Raw genomic sequence first — 15,386 nt, 5'->3', positions numbered from 1 at the left:
GCTGTGATTAACTCCTCAACCACCACCTAACACCTCTGCTTTGGGTGGTCCAGCACCAGCACTGACAGGGCTGTGGCCATACTGTGCTCTTGGGAGATTTACGTTCTTCCCTACAGACCCTTCAGCATCCACTTAAGCCCTCCCAGTGCTGTTAGGATAATGCCAGAGCAGCCCTGGCCCTGCACACAGCTCACCCAAGAAACCTCATTTAACATCACTCAGATGCAACAGGAAAACACTGGCTGGATCATACATCACACCTCCTCACACTGGGGATGTGCCATCAGGAAACCAAATCAGGAGAGAGGCAATACTTTTTAAAAGTAATGAAGGCTTTCAAGTTTATTTGTTCTAATTACCCAGCTGACAGCTCAGGGGAGGAGGAGAAAATTATCAGGGTATTACTGCCACAAAATAGTTGTAATTGAATCATTCCAGACAATAAAGCAGAAGCACAGGTCACAGGCAATGTATCACTCCCACCACGCCAGCCCCCCAATACCCCTCACTGTTGCACCACAATAAAACAGCAGTACGAGGAAACACTGCTCTAATTGTGTCTTAGTACAGCAAACAATCTTGAGGGTCTCACCTACATGAAGAGCAGGACCTGCTGAGCAGGCTGGGGACAGTGAGTTTACATGCTGCAGTTTGATTCCCTGTGATGTGGGAAAGCCTTTCCTGGCCAGCAGGTGTATTTCTCCCCCTGGACCCTACAGCCAGCTTCCCCCTCAGCTCTCCCAGCCCTTGGCTGTGGTGGCAGCAGGGTGGTGGGACAGAAGGTGCTATGCTACTGTGCAGCTGGGATAGGGTGAGCAACCCCATGCACAGCAATGGCTCGGGAATGCCAATGGGAGACACAAGCTCTGCAGTCTGGGCTCCTGGCAAGCAGAGCCACAGGTCCTGGCACTACTGGGTTTGCCTAGCACGTCAAAGCCTGTGCTGTGTCACTGAGGGCAAGTACCAGATGAACATCTCACCACAGCAGCAGGTCATGGGCCAACAAGCCCCAGCAGCACTCGGAAGCAAGCCGAGGTTGGCTCAGGGGCACATGCAATCATGTGCTGCACAGAGTAGTGGGGTACAGGAGAGCCAGCATGGGACACACCAATGAGCACCGGCAGTCCTTACTTGTCACGATTGACCCCAGGTGTACAAATTGCACACTACAAGGCCACACACCTAGGGACTTTGGAGACACAGGCCAAAGACGCAGGAGCTGGGACAATCCTGGCCCCGATTCTGCAGGTAGCTCTGTTTGATGCCATCCCTCTGTTTGGAGTGGCACAGCTTGCACCTGGCATTTACACCGCTGCCCTGACAGTGGCCTGGCTGGTTCCCTTGTCACAGAGCCACGAGCAGAGACCAGCTTCCTGCTGCTAGTGCTCTGCTCAGTGCCTGCTGTCCTCCCACCGCAGAACCCCTGCCATCCCAGGCACCCCAGAGCTGCAGGCACAGGCTGAGGTTTGGGAGCACACATCTGCAGCCAAAGCACAATTCATTACACTCAGTACAGACTTTCATTAAACCCTTCCTTGCCCAGGCTCGCTGCCTTGGCAGCTCTGCTGGGAGCCAGCCGAGGCTGCATGTACCTTACGGGAAGTGAACTGTGAGTCCAGCTCTGCCAAACCCTTCACGTGGGGCAGCAACGCTGGGCAGGCCCCAGCGATGACAGCTGTGCCCCTTGCAAGGGCTGCTGTCCTCCAAGCCTTCCTTGTCAGCCAGCAACGTGGTAGAAAAAGACAAGGCAAGAAGCTGAATGAGGGAAATTGACTGCATTACCCCCATTTGGAGATCAGCACCCACTGCTTTGCCTCTGTGAGCAGCATGCACCCTACCACCCCAGATGCTTTGGTGTCCCCATGACAGGATTGGGCAGGCAGGGCTACACTCACAGAAGTCCAGTTTAAGACATTTTTATTCTTCTGCAGGTTACACTTAGTTTAAGAAAATACAGGATCCCTTTTGACATTCATACATTTTTACAGGGCAAAAATAGGTTTCTCTGCTAGGATGGTTATTAAGCTCAGGCATTCCCAGGCTGACTTCCTTTCCCCCTTTGGCTGCCAGGCCAACCCCCTCTGTTCTCAAAGCATCACTGCCTCAGTAGCCAGTCCAGGCCTACAGAGCTTGTGTGATCTCAAGCTAACAAAAAAAAAAAAAATTTAAAGTAAATACAGTGCCCAGTATTTCCAGTTTCACAGCTCCTACACTGGCTACTGCAAAAGAAGACCTGGGGACAGGGAGTGACCACATTGTGCACACAAATACCAAAGAGACCCATGTTAGTGTGTGTGACTATCTGGAAGCAGGTTAATCCCGTTTGCTAGAAACCTAGAGGAAATAAAAATAAGGGTTCCCCACAATTAGCATAGTCACAAACAGCTACTGGACACCAGGCTCACGCTGCCTCTGAGTGCTGCCATGGGGACAGGGAAGGCAGCGAGGCAGAGCTACTATGAAGCTCAAGGCAAGAAATGCACGTGCTTCACGAACAGAGCGCACCTGCCCAAGGGCAGCCCCTCTGCTCGAGGCAATGCTGCAAGAGAGGTGGCAAGTGGCAGCTTCACCTGGCAGGACACATCTTTGTGCTGTGTCTGGCCAAGGGCTTCCTAAGGGCAGTGTCACCCACTGGCTCTTACTTCTAGGCTGCCACAGTGTGCAAGAAATTGAGATTTAAACATCACTATAGAAAGCAGATTGAAAAGCAGCTGCTGGGGTAAGACCTCCATGACCCAAGGTGGGCTGCTGCCCAGAGGCAAAGCTGAAGGCTAGGAGGGAGTGAAAGGCTCACTAGACGAGGCATTAGACAGCGAGCAGCTACTTTTCCTTGGCAGGGCTGCAGCACATTGGCACTAGCAGCAGGAAACAAAACAGATGTTACAAAAGCTTCTTCCAAGCACCAGCGGACTCCACTTGGTCACTGCAGGGAGAGAGACGCACATGGAAAAGAAGTGATACTCTAAGGCAAAGGCCTTTCTCTTCAGGACCTTGGGACACCAGTGCAGCTGAACATCCCCCCATACCGGCTGCTAAGCCCCCACAAGCTCTCTGCCCTTCCCACTAACACCAGCTGCCCAAATATCTCCTGCTGAGTCTTGCAGGCAAACCACGTGCCAGCGCCCACCCTGCTATGCCTGCCCTGGGCACCAGGCCCCAGGGGCACCCCACACCCTCTCTGCTGCTGGCGCTTCCAAAGGGCCGGTGAACACTGTCCCAACCTTAGGCCTCACACAGAGGGATATAAGGTATGAGCTGAACTGGGAGGGAATGGGGAGAAAGTGTCAACAAAAGACATAGTCGATCCAAGTGGTTCAAACTCCAGTCCAAGCTGAGGAGCATTAGCTGGTACCAGAAGAGATTTCTGGAAACTCCTTATAAATCTCCAAGATGATCAGTTTCTCCATCTGGCACTGCTGGTCATCCTCCTCCTCACCCAGGATGCGCTGCAGGATGCCCTGCAGGTCAGCGAGGCGGTGCTGGTGCTGCAGATAGGGCGTGGAGCGGATGATGGCATGCATCAGGGACAGATACTCCATCCTCAGCTGCCAAGTAGGAGGGGAGACAAACCACAGAGCACAGTGAAAGATTTGAAGTGGGATAAACAAGCATGCCAGCCTCCATTACAGCATAAGCACAGGAACACCTGCTGCTGTACCATCAACCAAAGCACAACTCCAGAGGCACCTGCTTTTCCTTAAGTATCAACTACTAAGTATGGAAAACTCAGCTTTTCCCACAGCAAGTGTGCTGCTCCTCCCCTGCCCTTGAACACGTGCACGTCCCCTGCCTCTTGCAACACCAAATGAGCGATTCCTCCTCCTACTACTCACAGAGGGTCTTTCTTCCCAAAGGTCCCTGGTCAGAAGTGTGCAGACCATCAGAAGCCTGGAAGATCTTTCTTCAAATATGCTGGCATGCTGGGCAGGATAAATTCTCCCCTTCCTCCTCAGCTCCCAAGGTTGATTTAAGCACCCAGAAACGTTGTGCCCACCCCAGAACTCCACTCTTGCCTGCACCAGCAGGTCCCATGAGGGGCCAGGAAAAACACCATTGCTTTGGGACTGTGCTCCCTTCCCCAGTGCCCATGGGTTACTGTGAGCACCTTGTCTCCAGGGGAGAGATCAGCAATCTGCCGCACCAGGATGTCTATCAGGACCATCATGTCTGTGTGATAGAAGATGCTGGCTGTATCCTTGCTGGCAAAGATGTCCTGCAGAAACTTCAGCACTGAGTGTGGTGGCTGAGGCTGATGCTTGAAGATGGAAACCGGATCATCTGGGGGAGGCAGAGAGACTGTGCTGAGCCACATGCTCCCCACTGCCCCTCTGCTCCATCTTCAGTGCACTTCCCTTCATTAGACCCTTTGGAGAGGAGGCTGCCCTCCCCTTGGTCAGCCACTCCCTGCCCATGGATAGCTTTTGTGTCCAAAGACCTCAGTGCCTTGCACATAGGTGTGTAATCAGGATGGCAGCTCTGCAGGCTAACAAGATGAGACCAAACTCATTATAATTAGCATTAATCACTGTTTATGTTTCACTGACCATCCCAGGTGAGAGCACATTAGCACACTGCCTCTCAGTATCTCCTGTTTTTGCTCAACAGCCACCACTCATTTTCTGGATGGTTTATTAAGAGAGGTCCAATAACCTCTCTGAAAAGCCCATCAGAGCATGTACAAAAAACAAGCTTTCAACAGAGACCAGACTAGTACTGTCCCAGAAGCAAGAAAAGAAACATTTCCAAGTTTAAATAAGCCACCACATCCTGTTCTGTTGCAAAACACATCCCTGCAGACTCCAAGAGGGGATCTGGGCCATGGCAGCTCCCCCAGCAGTTGTCAGAAAGGCGGTCAAAAGAGAAACATCTTCATTAGGTTGTGGTGGCCCCCCTCTTTCTTCTCCCAGCTCCTCACTGTAAGGTGATCTCTGCAGGGAATCTGGCAGGAAAAGAGCTAAACAAAGGCTTTGGGAGGAGGCCAGACAGAAGAGCAGCAAGGTGCCTGCTGCCCTCAAGCTGATATTGTGTGGAGACGGTGATTTGCAGCCCCAAAGAGAACTAAATCCAAAGATGAGCTGCATGCATCACAAAGATGGGCTATTTCCAGCAACTCAACAAAATGAATTCTCTCAGGCAGCAAAGCCCCTGTGCTCCAGAAGCTATTAGAAAGCACAATAGTGGCCTGCAGCACAGGCTGAAAGACCTGGCACCGCTCTTCCTGCAGGGATCTCCAGCGTTCCAGCAATCTGCTCTGCAACAGCTCTACAAGTACACTGGATTTCACTCCATACCTGAAGCAGACACAAGGCTGTCCCTCTGCTGGCAGTTCAGAAATGGAAAGTTCCACTCTAAGCAATGTTTCAGAAGACAAAAGCTCCCTCTTTATCTGTCCCCCAGGGCAGATGTTTGCCAGCACGGGCAGAGGTTTGACATTGAGTCCTCTGCCCATCCAAGGACCGAAGTGGCCCAGGACCAGCCTTTCTCCCAAAAAAGGGCTTGCCCATGAGAGCTGGTCTATCTGAGATGGAGCTGATCTGACCCAGAAGTATGGACATGGCAGCCACTCCTCTCTCCATAGATGCCATTAGCCATTACCTTATTCCTTGTGCAGCTCCATCCTCAGCAATGCAGACTGTCACCCTCACAAACTCCCCAGGAAGCAGCACAGCACAACCTGAGCTGACAGCTCCTCAGCTACCTGCACCCCTGACATCCTATCCCATAAGGAACATTGGGCTTTTCTCCCCAAGTGTCTGTGTGCACCCCCTGCCAGGCATGTAACAGTGCCACACACACTCACCTCCTCTGTTCAGCAGCAGCAGCAGCTTCTCTGTGAAAGTCTTGACGTTGGAGTGCTTGCTTATTGTAGTCATGATCACACTGTGTTCTGGAACTAAGGAAGAAACCTGTTCAGCATCTCCCTTTGTCTCTGGAAGACCATGGTGATAAAAACACATGATGGGTGGCTCCTATTTCACATCAGTACTCTGGGGAGCTTTGGGGAACCACAGTTTATCAGGGCATCAAAATGTTTCAGGCCACAGAATGGGTGGGCAGAGAGAGAGAAGGTGAAATAAATCTGGAAATAGCACATGAAACACTTGGGACTTGGTCCTTTCTCTGTATATCTGATTCCTGGTGTGGGTTCCCACCTTGCCAGCCAAACACTGGGAAAATACCTTGCAAAGACTTTGTGTTGTGAAACATTACCTATGCTCACAACCCTCTGCATACAAGGTCTCCATTCTTTGGTACCTTCTTATTTCCTATTAGCAGTACCCTTCTGGAACTTAAGAGTCTTACAAGTTCTCTTAAGAAGGGTCCCAGGAGCATCCCAGAAGAGAAAAGTTTTTCCCAGCTCTCAGCACTGTGCAGTGCAAAGGTACAGGCTGAGGACTTCTAGGAACTGTCCCCCTGCCTGCTCTGAGAGTGATTTGCTGTAAAATACATTTACCCTGATTTATCTTTGTGTGAGTGTGCACACTCAATCACATAAACACAGAAATAGCCACACATAAGCACAGTGTGGCTGTTTCTGTGGCCTGTAGTATTTCACAGGCTGCAAAGCATTTCAGGATCCTGAAGGGTGTCAATATAATATGCATTTAGGAGAGTTTTTGAACTAATGCTGCACCACTGAATGGCATGATAGATGAATCTTGCAGACACAGGGATAAAAAATTCAATCCACCAATATGCAATGTGAACATCATTTAACATGTTCTTAGTATCAGAGAAAAAGTCACTGCTCTCAGCTATGCCCCAGGTGGGCAATAATCCCCAGAAACACACTGCCTGTCATGCATTACTGCCTAATTACTGCAGCCAGCAAGGATCTGGGTGTGGGAAGGAGTAATGAATGAAAGCAGCAGAGATATACTTAATCAGTCTCCGTGCAATGAACTTCCACATGAAATTAGAAACTTTTGCATAAATTTTAATGACGGACAACGCAAAATAACAGGTAAATTACTGGACATATCATTGCTGTTTTATCCTCCCCTCTCTAAAAAAAAATCAAGGATAATGTCATGAAGCAGATCATGAGTAAGTAATTAACTAAATACAATTGGAGCAACAGAAAACTGGGTTAAGGAATGACCTTTCTTAGCAGGACCTGGAACTATTCTCCAATCTTCCAACAGGCTTCAAAATGTGCAGGCAGAGGGAAGGAAGGACTTCTTCACTAAGGACCTGATCTGCTGTCTGTCCTCATGGAGCTCAGCAGGGCAGGGAGGACAAAGAACAAGGGCAAAGAGGGAAGAGCACAGCTCAGGCCAATGCTGAAGGGCCGGGCCTGAACAACTTGGCACCATGAGCTTCAGGCAGCATGAACAGAGAAGCAGAAGCTTTGCCAAGACCAGCAGAAGGCAGAGGACTTTTGTTCTGAATTGGTATCAAGAAATGCCCACTGAAGCATCTTCTCTCCCAAGTCACCTGAGCCTATAAATTAACCCCATTCATGCTCTGCAAGTACAGCCCAACAACTCTTTTGATTGAGCACTGTGGAAGCCCAGTGACAAATCCACTGAGCTGTCCAGAGCTGCTGGGCAGGGGCTCTCAGACCATTTTTACCTCTAGGGTTTTGTGCCATATTTAAACACAGTGTAGTGCCAGAGACTAGGAGAGCCAGTTGGTGGTTATAGCACCAACAAGACCCAGTGAGATTCTCCCTCCTCATTTTTCACACTCTCACTCCACACCACTGAAATCCTGCCATGGCACAGCAGCCTCAATTTAACCTGGAATGTGGAGATTGAAGGCCAGAAGGACGTTGACAAATAAGTCAGGCAGCTGGTCAGTGGTGTCCGAGGGCAGCCCGTCCTCTATCACATCCAGCAGGAACTGCACAAACTGAGAGTTGAGATGTTCTGCACAAGGAGAAAGGGGCATTTACAGCACAGTGAAAATAAACCAAGCAACAAGGGACCACCCAAGCCACTTCTTTCATACTTAAAAAACACTGGTGGAGTGCTTCAGTAGTCTGTCTAGTCCACTTGAAGAGCGGAATTCAGGGAATGAAGGGCTCTTCAAGTGGACCACACAGACCACTGAAGCATCTTTGTGTGAGACACAGTGCAGGGGATTGCTGAAATTTGGTACCCCTACAGGCATTTTTTTTTGAGTAAACAAAACACCAAATTCTATTCTAGCTGTTGCAGAACCAATGCCACCAGTGAAGGCTTCAAGGTAGAAAGAGATTGGTATTCTTGACCACTGGTTTAATTGATCTCTTAAAAAAAAAAAACCTAAAAATCTAGATCATTAGTAATAACCCAGTTTTCAATTCAGCTATTAGGAAAGCTCAGGAGCTCATGTAAATAAGTCCACCTGCAGGAAATAACTGCCAGGGTTACACAGGGAGAGAAAAACAGGAGGCGTAGAGGCTCATTCCAGTCTCTACTGCACCAGTTTAAATCTTGTACAGGTTTACCCGGTGTTAAGGTAAAGCTGCTGACAAGACACTTAAAAAAGTCTCTACTGCCTTTCTAGGAAAATTAAGCCCAGAATTTCCCAAATACAACATATCCTTGGGAAGAAGTGGGTAGTGCTTTCTGGCTGAAATAGAATGACAGAGGATAAAACAGGGAGAATATTTGCACTTTGTCATTGACTGCAGTACCCTTAATCATCTCCACTTTCCCTAAGAGCCTGAACTACAGAGGGCTGCACTATCCTGCTAGAAGAGAGACCAGAAAGAGGCCACATTATGCAGCTGACAGCCTTAGTGGGTGTTTGTGCAGGGATCTGGGATCTCAGTCTCATCAGCAGACAGTCTCCAAAGAAAGTAAGAGGTGTGTGCTTTCACACAGGCCAGAGGTAAAACCAAATGCCACTTAGTCACAGGGACGGGCAAATCCGTGTCACCTGCAGCGTGGCATTCAGTCCTCCACTGCTCTAACCCAGATTTGTGCTGCTCTTTGGAAATCTGGCATCTCAGCCCAGTGTTTCAGCTGCCAGAATCTATCAATAAAGAACACATCCTACTCTGGCTGGGCCACTGAGATGTTCCCCCACCTTGACCCTCAGGAAAAGTCCCTTCCCCATGTCTGCCAGCATGCCCCAGACATCCCACCCCCAGCTCTGCGATGAGCACAACCCAATCTTACCATAGTGGTGGTATGGCAGGGGCTCCCCCATGGAGAACATCATGGCCAGCACCAGTGCAGAGTAACACATTTTTTGATGATCTGCAAGACAAAGGTCCTGTCATTAGTTCTTCTGAGGATGTGAAACCTTTCCCCAGCTGCAGCTGGGGAAATTAACACATTTAATACACGCATTTAACACTGATTAACCTTCTCCTCATTCCTGTATTGACTGAGCAGTAAGGGTGTTTTTCCCCATTTTAGCACACCACACGCCTTCTCTGCCATGTGTTTCCAAAGCAATTTAAAAATAATCATAACAAGAGTCCTCTATTTTTTCCCCTCCACTTCAAAGGATCTGGGCAAACTTGATCTGAATAATTAAAAACCTCCCCTGCACAGTCCCAGGACACATCCCATAGTTATGTAATTACTGAACCCAGAAAAAGCATCCATCTGGCCAGCTCAAAATACTGCCTGTTCCAACCAACACCACCCCCAGACAGCCATGCTGCTTGTTACCATCTCTGCACTGCTCTACTTTTGCTACCTCAGCTCTGCCTGAAGGTATAAAAGGTCCCTGGGGAGACCAGATCACTGCTCAGGCTGTGCATCTGCCCACCTCCCAGGCCACACATCTCCAGCACTGATACATCCCACAGCCTGCTAGTCCAACATAATTTTCGCTGGCAGCAGCTATATGAGAATACTCCAAAGAACCCCTGACAGTGTCTTTTCTGAATTTTAATTAATGGATACCTCTCAATAGATATTTCCAGAACAAAAAAAAAAAAAAAAAAAAAAGTCATGGAATAGGATCTGTGCCCTCATCAAATGTAGCCTCTGTCCAGTTCAGCAAGTCTAAAGGCAATAGGAAAATGAGTATTATTATATATAGGTTACCACACATACTGGGTAAATAAAGTTCAGCTACATCTACCAGAAAGAGCCCTGGGTCACAAGGAAACTGAAGGTGTAAATATGAAAAACTGACCAAAACTACTTTTCATCAGAGGAGAAAAAGGCTCCTTCAATCTATGATGCTTTTCCTGGCCATACTACTTCTGCCCTGCACAACACACACCAGTTCCAGTGCCCCCTCCAAACCCTTTAAGATATTTCACTTCTTCATGCACAAACCAACCCATCTCTAAGCATCTGCACCCTGCAGTTTGGCTTTGACTGCTCAGTCTGATGCCTTCACTGTCATCACTTACTCCTGGCCTTGGCCAAAGGACTTGCAAGATTTGGCAGCTTTCAGGTTTACTGTCAGCATGGGGGACAAAGTGCTACTGAGTCATTCCAGCCCCATGGCCCCTGGAAAGTCAGCTCTGACAGCAAAGCCTCTCCACTCAAAGCACACACACTGTCACAGTTCCACATGATGCCAGTTTTCAATTGGCAAGTACTTTGAGTAAAAGTAGGTAATTTGCAGCTTAACCAGATACTACAGTATGAACAAGATTAAGAGTTTGTAGACCATGTGGCAGCAAATGAAGGCTGAAAACTGCTGTTTACTCTCTGTAAATAGAGAGGGAGGATATTAAATGATTTAAATATAATTCACACTTCTTATGTAAGAAGTTCTCAGCTATAAGGTGACAGTGATGCCAAAGCACACTGTAGCAGAAAAAGGATCTGACAAACTGCTCACCACATGATTTTTTCATTCTTTTCTCCATGGCTACAGGACCTGGGTCTCAGAAGCAAGACACTGCAGTAGGCAGACAGGGAGCTGCTGTTCTCATGTTCCTAGAAAGGTTTCCTTTTGTCAACAAAACATTTTCTCTTATCACATCAGGAGCAATGAAATAAAGTGAGATCCAGAAGCCAGTGATAAAAATGACAGTAGCAAATATGGAAGAACAGACTAGACATGGGAGGGAAGAGACTAGTTTTATACCTCCTTGGTCCATCTGCCATTAACTGATGTCCATTCATCTTGGTTGACAGTAGTCTACATGACTAGGAGCCAACTCTTGCTGTATTTCCCTAAAGACAACAAATCAAAGAATGCTGAAACCAACCAGAAACCTGAACTTGGGGCAAATCCAGATTAACCCAGGACACTCATCCTGCACAGGCTCTACAAGCTTTTGGGAGTGTCCCAGCTGCAGCAGGACAAGACTCACCATGCTGAAGAACAGAGTAACTGTCAGTCAAAACAGTCTTTTTTTTTTTTCTTTTTTTCTTTTTAACCTTACAGAGCAGTACCAGTGGCTGTCAAAAATTAAATAGTATCAATGAAGCTCTGCTGAAGCAGAGGGACTGCTGACAACAGACTGAGAAGCATCACTGAAGTAGCCATGACAGGCAGGAGAGATACAGCTGTTTGCTTACCAGCCTGCATTGCTGAAGTCTACTGAGATAGTTGTGAGAAACTGCAATCATGTATGAAAAGCATTTCTCAGAGGCCTTTGAAAACCTTGCTTCCACCTTCTAAACACAGCAGTGTGAAATGTGGGCACTGGGAGCAGACACAATTATCTATGACTGAAGGGAGAAGACAGCTGACTTGCATGTAAACTGTGCTGCAGCAAGGGAGAAAGTCATGATTACAGACTGGATTATCCCAGTCTGTTTTCTTTGGAACTGTTCTGGCTAATTCTGTTTTGCTGTGGCTTATTATAAGGTGTTCTAACATGGCCAGATGTGCAGGCCAGCTGCAGCAGAGGGAAGGAGCTATTCAGAAGCATTAAGACAAACATCTGCAGAAGAACTGGCCAGCAGCCAACATGCCTGCATCAGTCCCAGGGTAAAGTCCTTCTCACCACAGGCAAGCAGCATCCACAGACCAAGCTTCTGCCTCAGCTGCTCTTCAATAATAAGCCAGGAGAGATCCCACAGAGCTGCTGCAGCCAGTTCCACACTCCCCAGTTGTGTAGTGTTGGCACTGACTGCTCTGGCTCCAGTCACCCACAGAAGGGATTAGCTATTCCACAGCATGTCATGGATCAGCTGCTATTCCCCAGTTTCTAGTACCAAAATAAGCTCAAGTCATTCTAGGATTCAAGGTCATGTTTTCACACAAGCTTGCCATTTGCTGGCAGCACATGAAGCAGTAAAGCACCAGAATGGCAGGAGGGAACTACTAATGCCCTGAAACACCTCTGAAGGACAGACACATTTGGGCCAAGGATGATTACCCCTGCTGCAGCCCCACTGTGAAGGCTGAGAGGACTGGATGATACACAGATACCATTGCACAATGGCATTTATGCCTACCATAAAGCTTAGCACAAGGAAAGCAGCACAGGATGAGGACACTGATTTGTGAGGCTCCTGCATCTACACGGTGGTCTGTCAGCAGAGGAGGAGTAGCATTCCAACTGGACCACCTCACACCAAGGAAGGAAAAAATCCTCACCTTAAGATGATGTTAGGGAAAGGGAGATGCTGCAGAGCTGCAGGTTGGCAGCTCAGAGGACACAGCAGGGACACTTCTCACCCACTTCCACTGCCATACTTTTAGGATCCCAAAGCAGAGCTAAGACTTGCTGAGAGACAGGCCTGCTCCAGTACTACCTGGAGATCAGCAGAGGTGTGCAGAAGTCACAAAGGTCAGAACTCAAAGCTCCATACCCACCAAGAGGCTGAATCAGCTGTGCTGTCTGGGATGACACAGCCCCAGGCAAAACACAGCATCACTGAAACCAGGCAAGGAGTAAAAAGGGTGACCAGTCTACTCAGCCTGCAAAAAGCTCAGGAACAGGGCAGGAGACAGAATCCTGTTTGGGAAGGTGCACAGGATGCTCACTTGAAGACTGTTTTTGTGAATGAAAGGTGGAGGCACAATAAAGTTTATTTCTGGCAGCACAAAATTAGGAGAAGTGTTGCTGCAGGAGCACAGTCACAGTCATAACCAAGCAGCATTTGCTTCTTGGGCAGTAAAACCTCAGCCTGGAGAAGATGCTTCTCAGGCATATCACCAACAGTGTGGTAACTTCACAGCACAGAACTTACATGCAGCAGGAACAAAATAGGAAGTGTAGCCAACACAGGAGTAATACTTGCAGTCCCACACCACCAGCCCTTCACCCTGCCCTGAAATGCCACTCTCATCACCTCTGAAATGCATGAACCTCAAAGCATCTAAACAGAGACAAGTGCAAAGCCTTCTGCCACAGGCTTGATTTTCATCTCCCGTAGCCCTTTCCAGACATGAGATGAGCCCTTTTAATGCTGCCTGCCACAGTCAGATTGGCAGGTTGTGGTGGGATGCTGGGGACAGGAACGTCTATTATGCAGGTTCAAAGTGGTCATCTAGGACATTTATTTGGCTCACAGAAAATGCATGGGACAGTCCCTGTTCTCTGCAAGACCTGTCAACCCCTAGACAATCTCATCACCAAATTATACCCCTCCACAGCCTTCATGACACACACAACAAACTGACAGACTGCAACCAGGGCAGCAAGGCTGTGAACACCAGGTTCTTCTCATTTGATCCATGTGATCATTCAACAGCTACTCTAATTGTGGGTCACAATTAGCACAAAACAATGGATTTTCAATGTCCTTTTAAGAGAAATATGCCACTGCCAGCACTAGTGAACTACAGGTTGGCTTCAAAATGGGGAGCAAATCTGTGACTGTCCAGGACCAGGCATGTGTGGGGAGTTGGAAGACAACGCCAGGGGAGCATCACTACATGTTCACCTTACTCTTAGGCTTTTTCCCAGCATCTGCTTCTGGCTGCTTAGAAATAAAGGAGATTGGGCTAAGCAGGAGCTCTGAGGGCATGAAGAAAATTCTGATTAGTATAAGGGCCATCCTAACAAATGGAGGAGTGTGAAGTAGAAGAAACATGAGGGCAAAGCCTGAGTATGGAAAGCAAAGAGCTGGGAAAACTTGGGCCATGGCACTATCCTGCAGAGGATCAGGACTGCAGTGCTAACAACAGCACTACCATCTCTCTTGGCACATGGTGGAGAGAAGGCCCTTTCCTTTAACAAGTACTCATTTCATTCACCACAATGAAACACCACAAAAATTTGGTACAGAATGCTGGAAAAAACTCTTTAAGAAATTGCAGAGATCCTCCTTGAGATCTGCAGGTGTCTCTTGTCAGCACTATGAAACAAAACTGGAACAACTCGAAACGTGTTTTAAGACATCTACAAGAAGTGACACAGATCATTAATGGCATGTTCAAGAGCTGGAGGGCCTCACACCGTTGGACCGAAACATCCCTTCCTGCACATTCCCCAGTTACAGCTGTAATAACCTGAATAATTTTAAAAGCAGACACCATTCCCCCCTGAGCACTGGGCATGTAGAGCAGCCAGGCAATGGGGGGCCACTGCTGCTGCTGCAAATCCTGTAATGGGAAGACACATTCCCGGGGCCGTGGGAACAGCAGCTCTGGCTCACCCTGTGTGTGAGTCTGCATGTCCCGGGCCAGCTCCATCGGCAGCACAGAATTCACAAGCGTTGAGATAACGGCAGCATCCAAGTTGCACATGGCTCCAAAGCACTTCAACAGCAGCAGGCGCAATGGCACCCTGTGTTCCTGCAAAACCAATTTGTTAGATCAAACCATGTCCTAGAGGAGGGCTCACTCTGAGGCAGAGACACAGCTTCTGGAAGTTCCTGTTGGTGGGAAGCCACAGACCTTCCCAGGGTGACATGAAACCAGAAGCTCTAAAAGCTTTTAACAACAGTACAGGAATCACTTTACAATAACATTCACAATTGGGCTGGCTATGGATTGTTGGCATGTGTGGTCAGAGGGAATGTGGCAGCCAGAGCTCAGATCTGAGATGTCCCACATCATCCACTAGATCTGGGTTTAAATATACCAACAACCCATACCTATCCCCAGCTAAAAGACAATGTGCTGGGTAGCCAAGATTCTCTGAGCATACTAAGGTTTTGTGAACACTGCTCTGATTAAGGTTTCTCGACAAGGTAACATTTGCAAGCTCCCTTCAGAAAGTTTTGGGACATGCAAGGATTCCAGCAAAGATGATGCTCAGCCTGCACCTCCCATGCAGGAGCTCTGACACTGAGGTAATCTGCATACTCCACTCTCAGCCAACAACTCCAGGGTTCAGCCAACTCAAGTGAGTCAAGCCCTAGCACTGGGCATGACAGCAGCCAGGACAGGACACACAACTGCTCCCTACCTGCTTGGAATTGTGGTCAGAGAAGAGCAGGCAGTGTTATGCTCACCCTGCCTTCCTGCTGCTCTCAGCTGTACTACAGCCTCCTGATGCTGAGATCTGGGTTCAGACACAGAAGTGCCAGATGAAAGCAAAAATGTCACAAGACTTGATGTGCTGTAGCTGGGGACTT

At 48.4% G+C, this 15,386-nt stretch overlaps 1 protein-coding gene across 2 annotated transcripts in view; it reads right to left on the bottom strand.

Moving 5' to 3' along the window:
• Nucleotides 1–1,900: 1,900 nt before the first annotated feature.
• The window catches only part of NCKIPSD (NCK interacting protein with SH3 domain), a 49,367-nt gene continuing 35,881 nt past the window's right edge, over nucleotides 1,901–15,386 (bottom strand). For both annotated transcript variants that reach the window (XM_014251779.2, XM_088061782.1), the window contains 6 exons: nucleotides 14,463–14,601; nucleotides 9,111–9,191; nucleotides 7,743–7,871; nucleotides 5,801–5,893; nucleotides 4,106–4,278; nucleotides 1,901–3,545 (listed from right to left, as the gene is read on the bottom strand). In XM_014251779.2, coding sequence (XP_014107254.1) covers nucleotides 3,342–3,545; nucleotides 4,106–4,278; nucleotides 5,801–5,893; nucleotides 7,743–7,871; nucleotides 9,111–9,191; nucleotides 14,463–14,601 — 819 coding nt within the window. In that variant the 3' untranslated portion in view covers nucleotides 1,901–3,341. The remainder of the gene's footprint in view (nucleotides 3,546–4,105; nucleotides 4,279–5,800; nucleotides 5,894–7,742; nucleotides 7,872–9,110; nucleotides 9,192–14,462; nucleotides 14,602–15,386) is intronic.

Source organism: Pseudopodoces humilis, chromosome 13, assembly GCF_049639895.1.
Source record: "Pseudopodoces humilis isolate 2021_Gansu_Grassland_sample_001 chromosome 13, ASM4963989v1, whole genome shotgun sequence".
Lineage (NCBI taxonomy): Eukaryota > Metazoa > Chordata > Aves > Passeriformes > Paridae > Pseudopodoces > Pseudopodoces humilis.
This window is presented reverse-complemented; position numbering and strand designations above follow the sequence as displayed.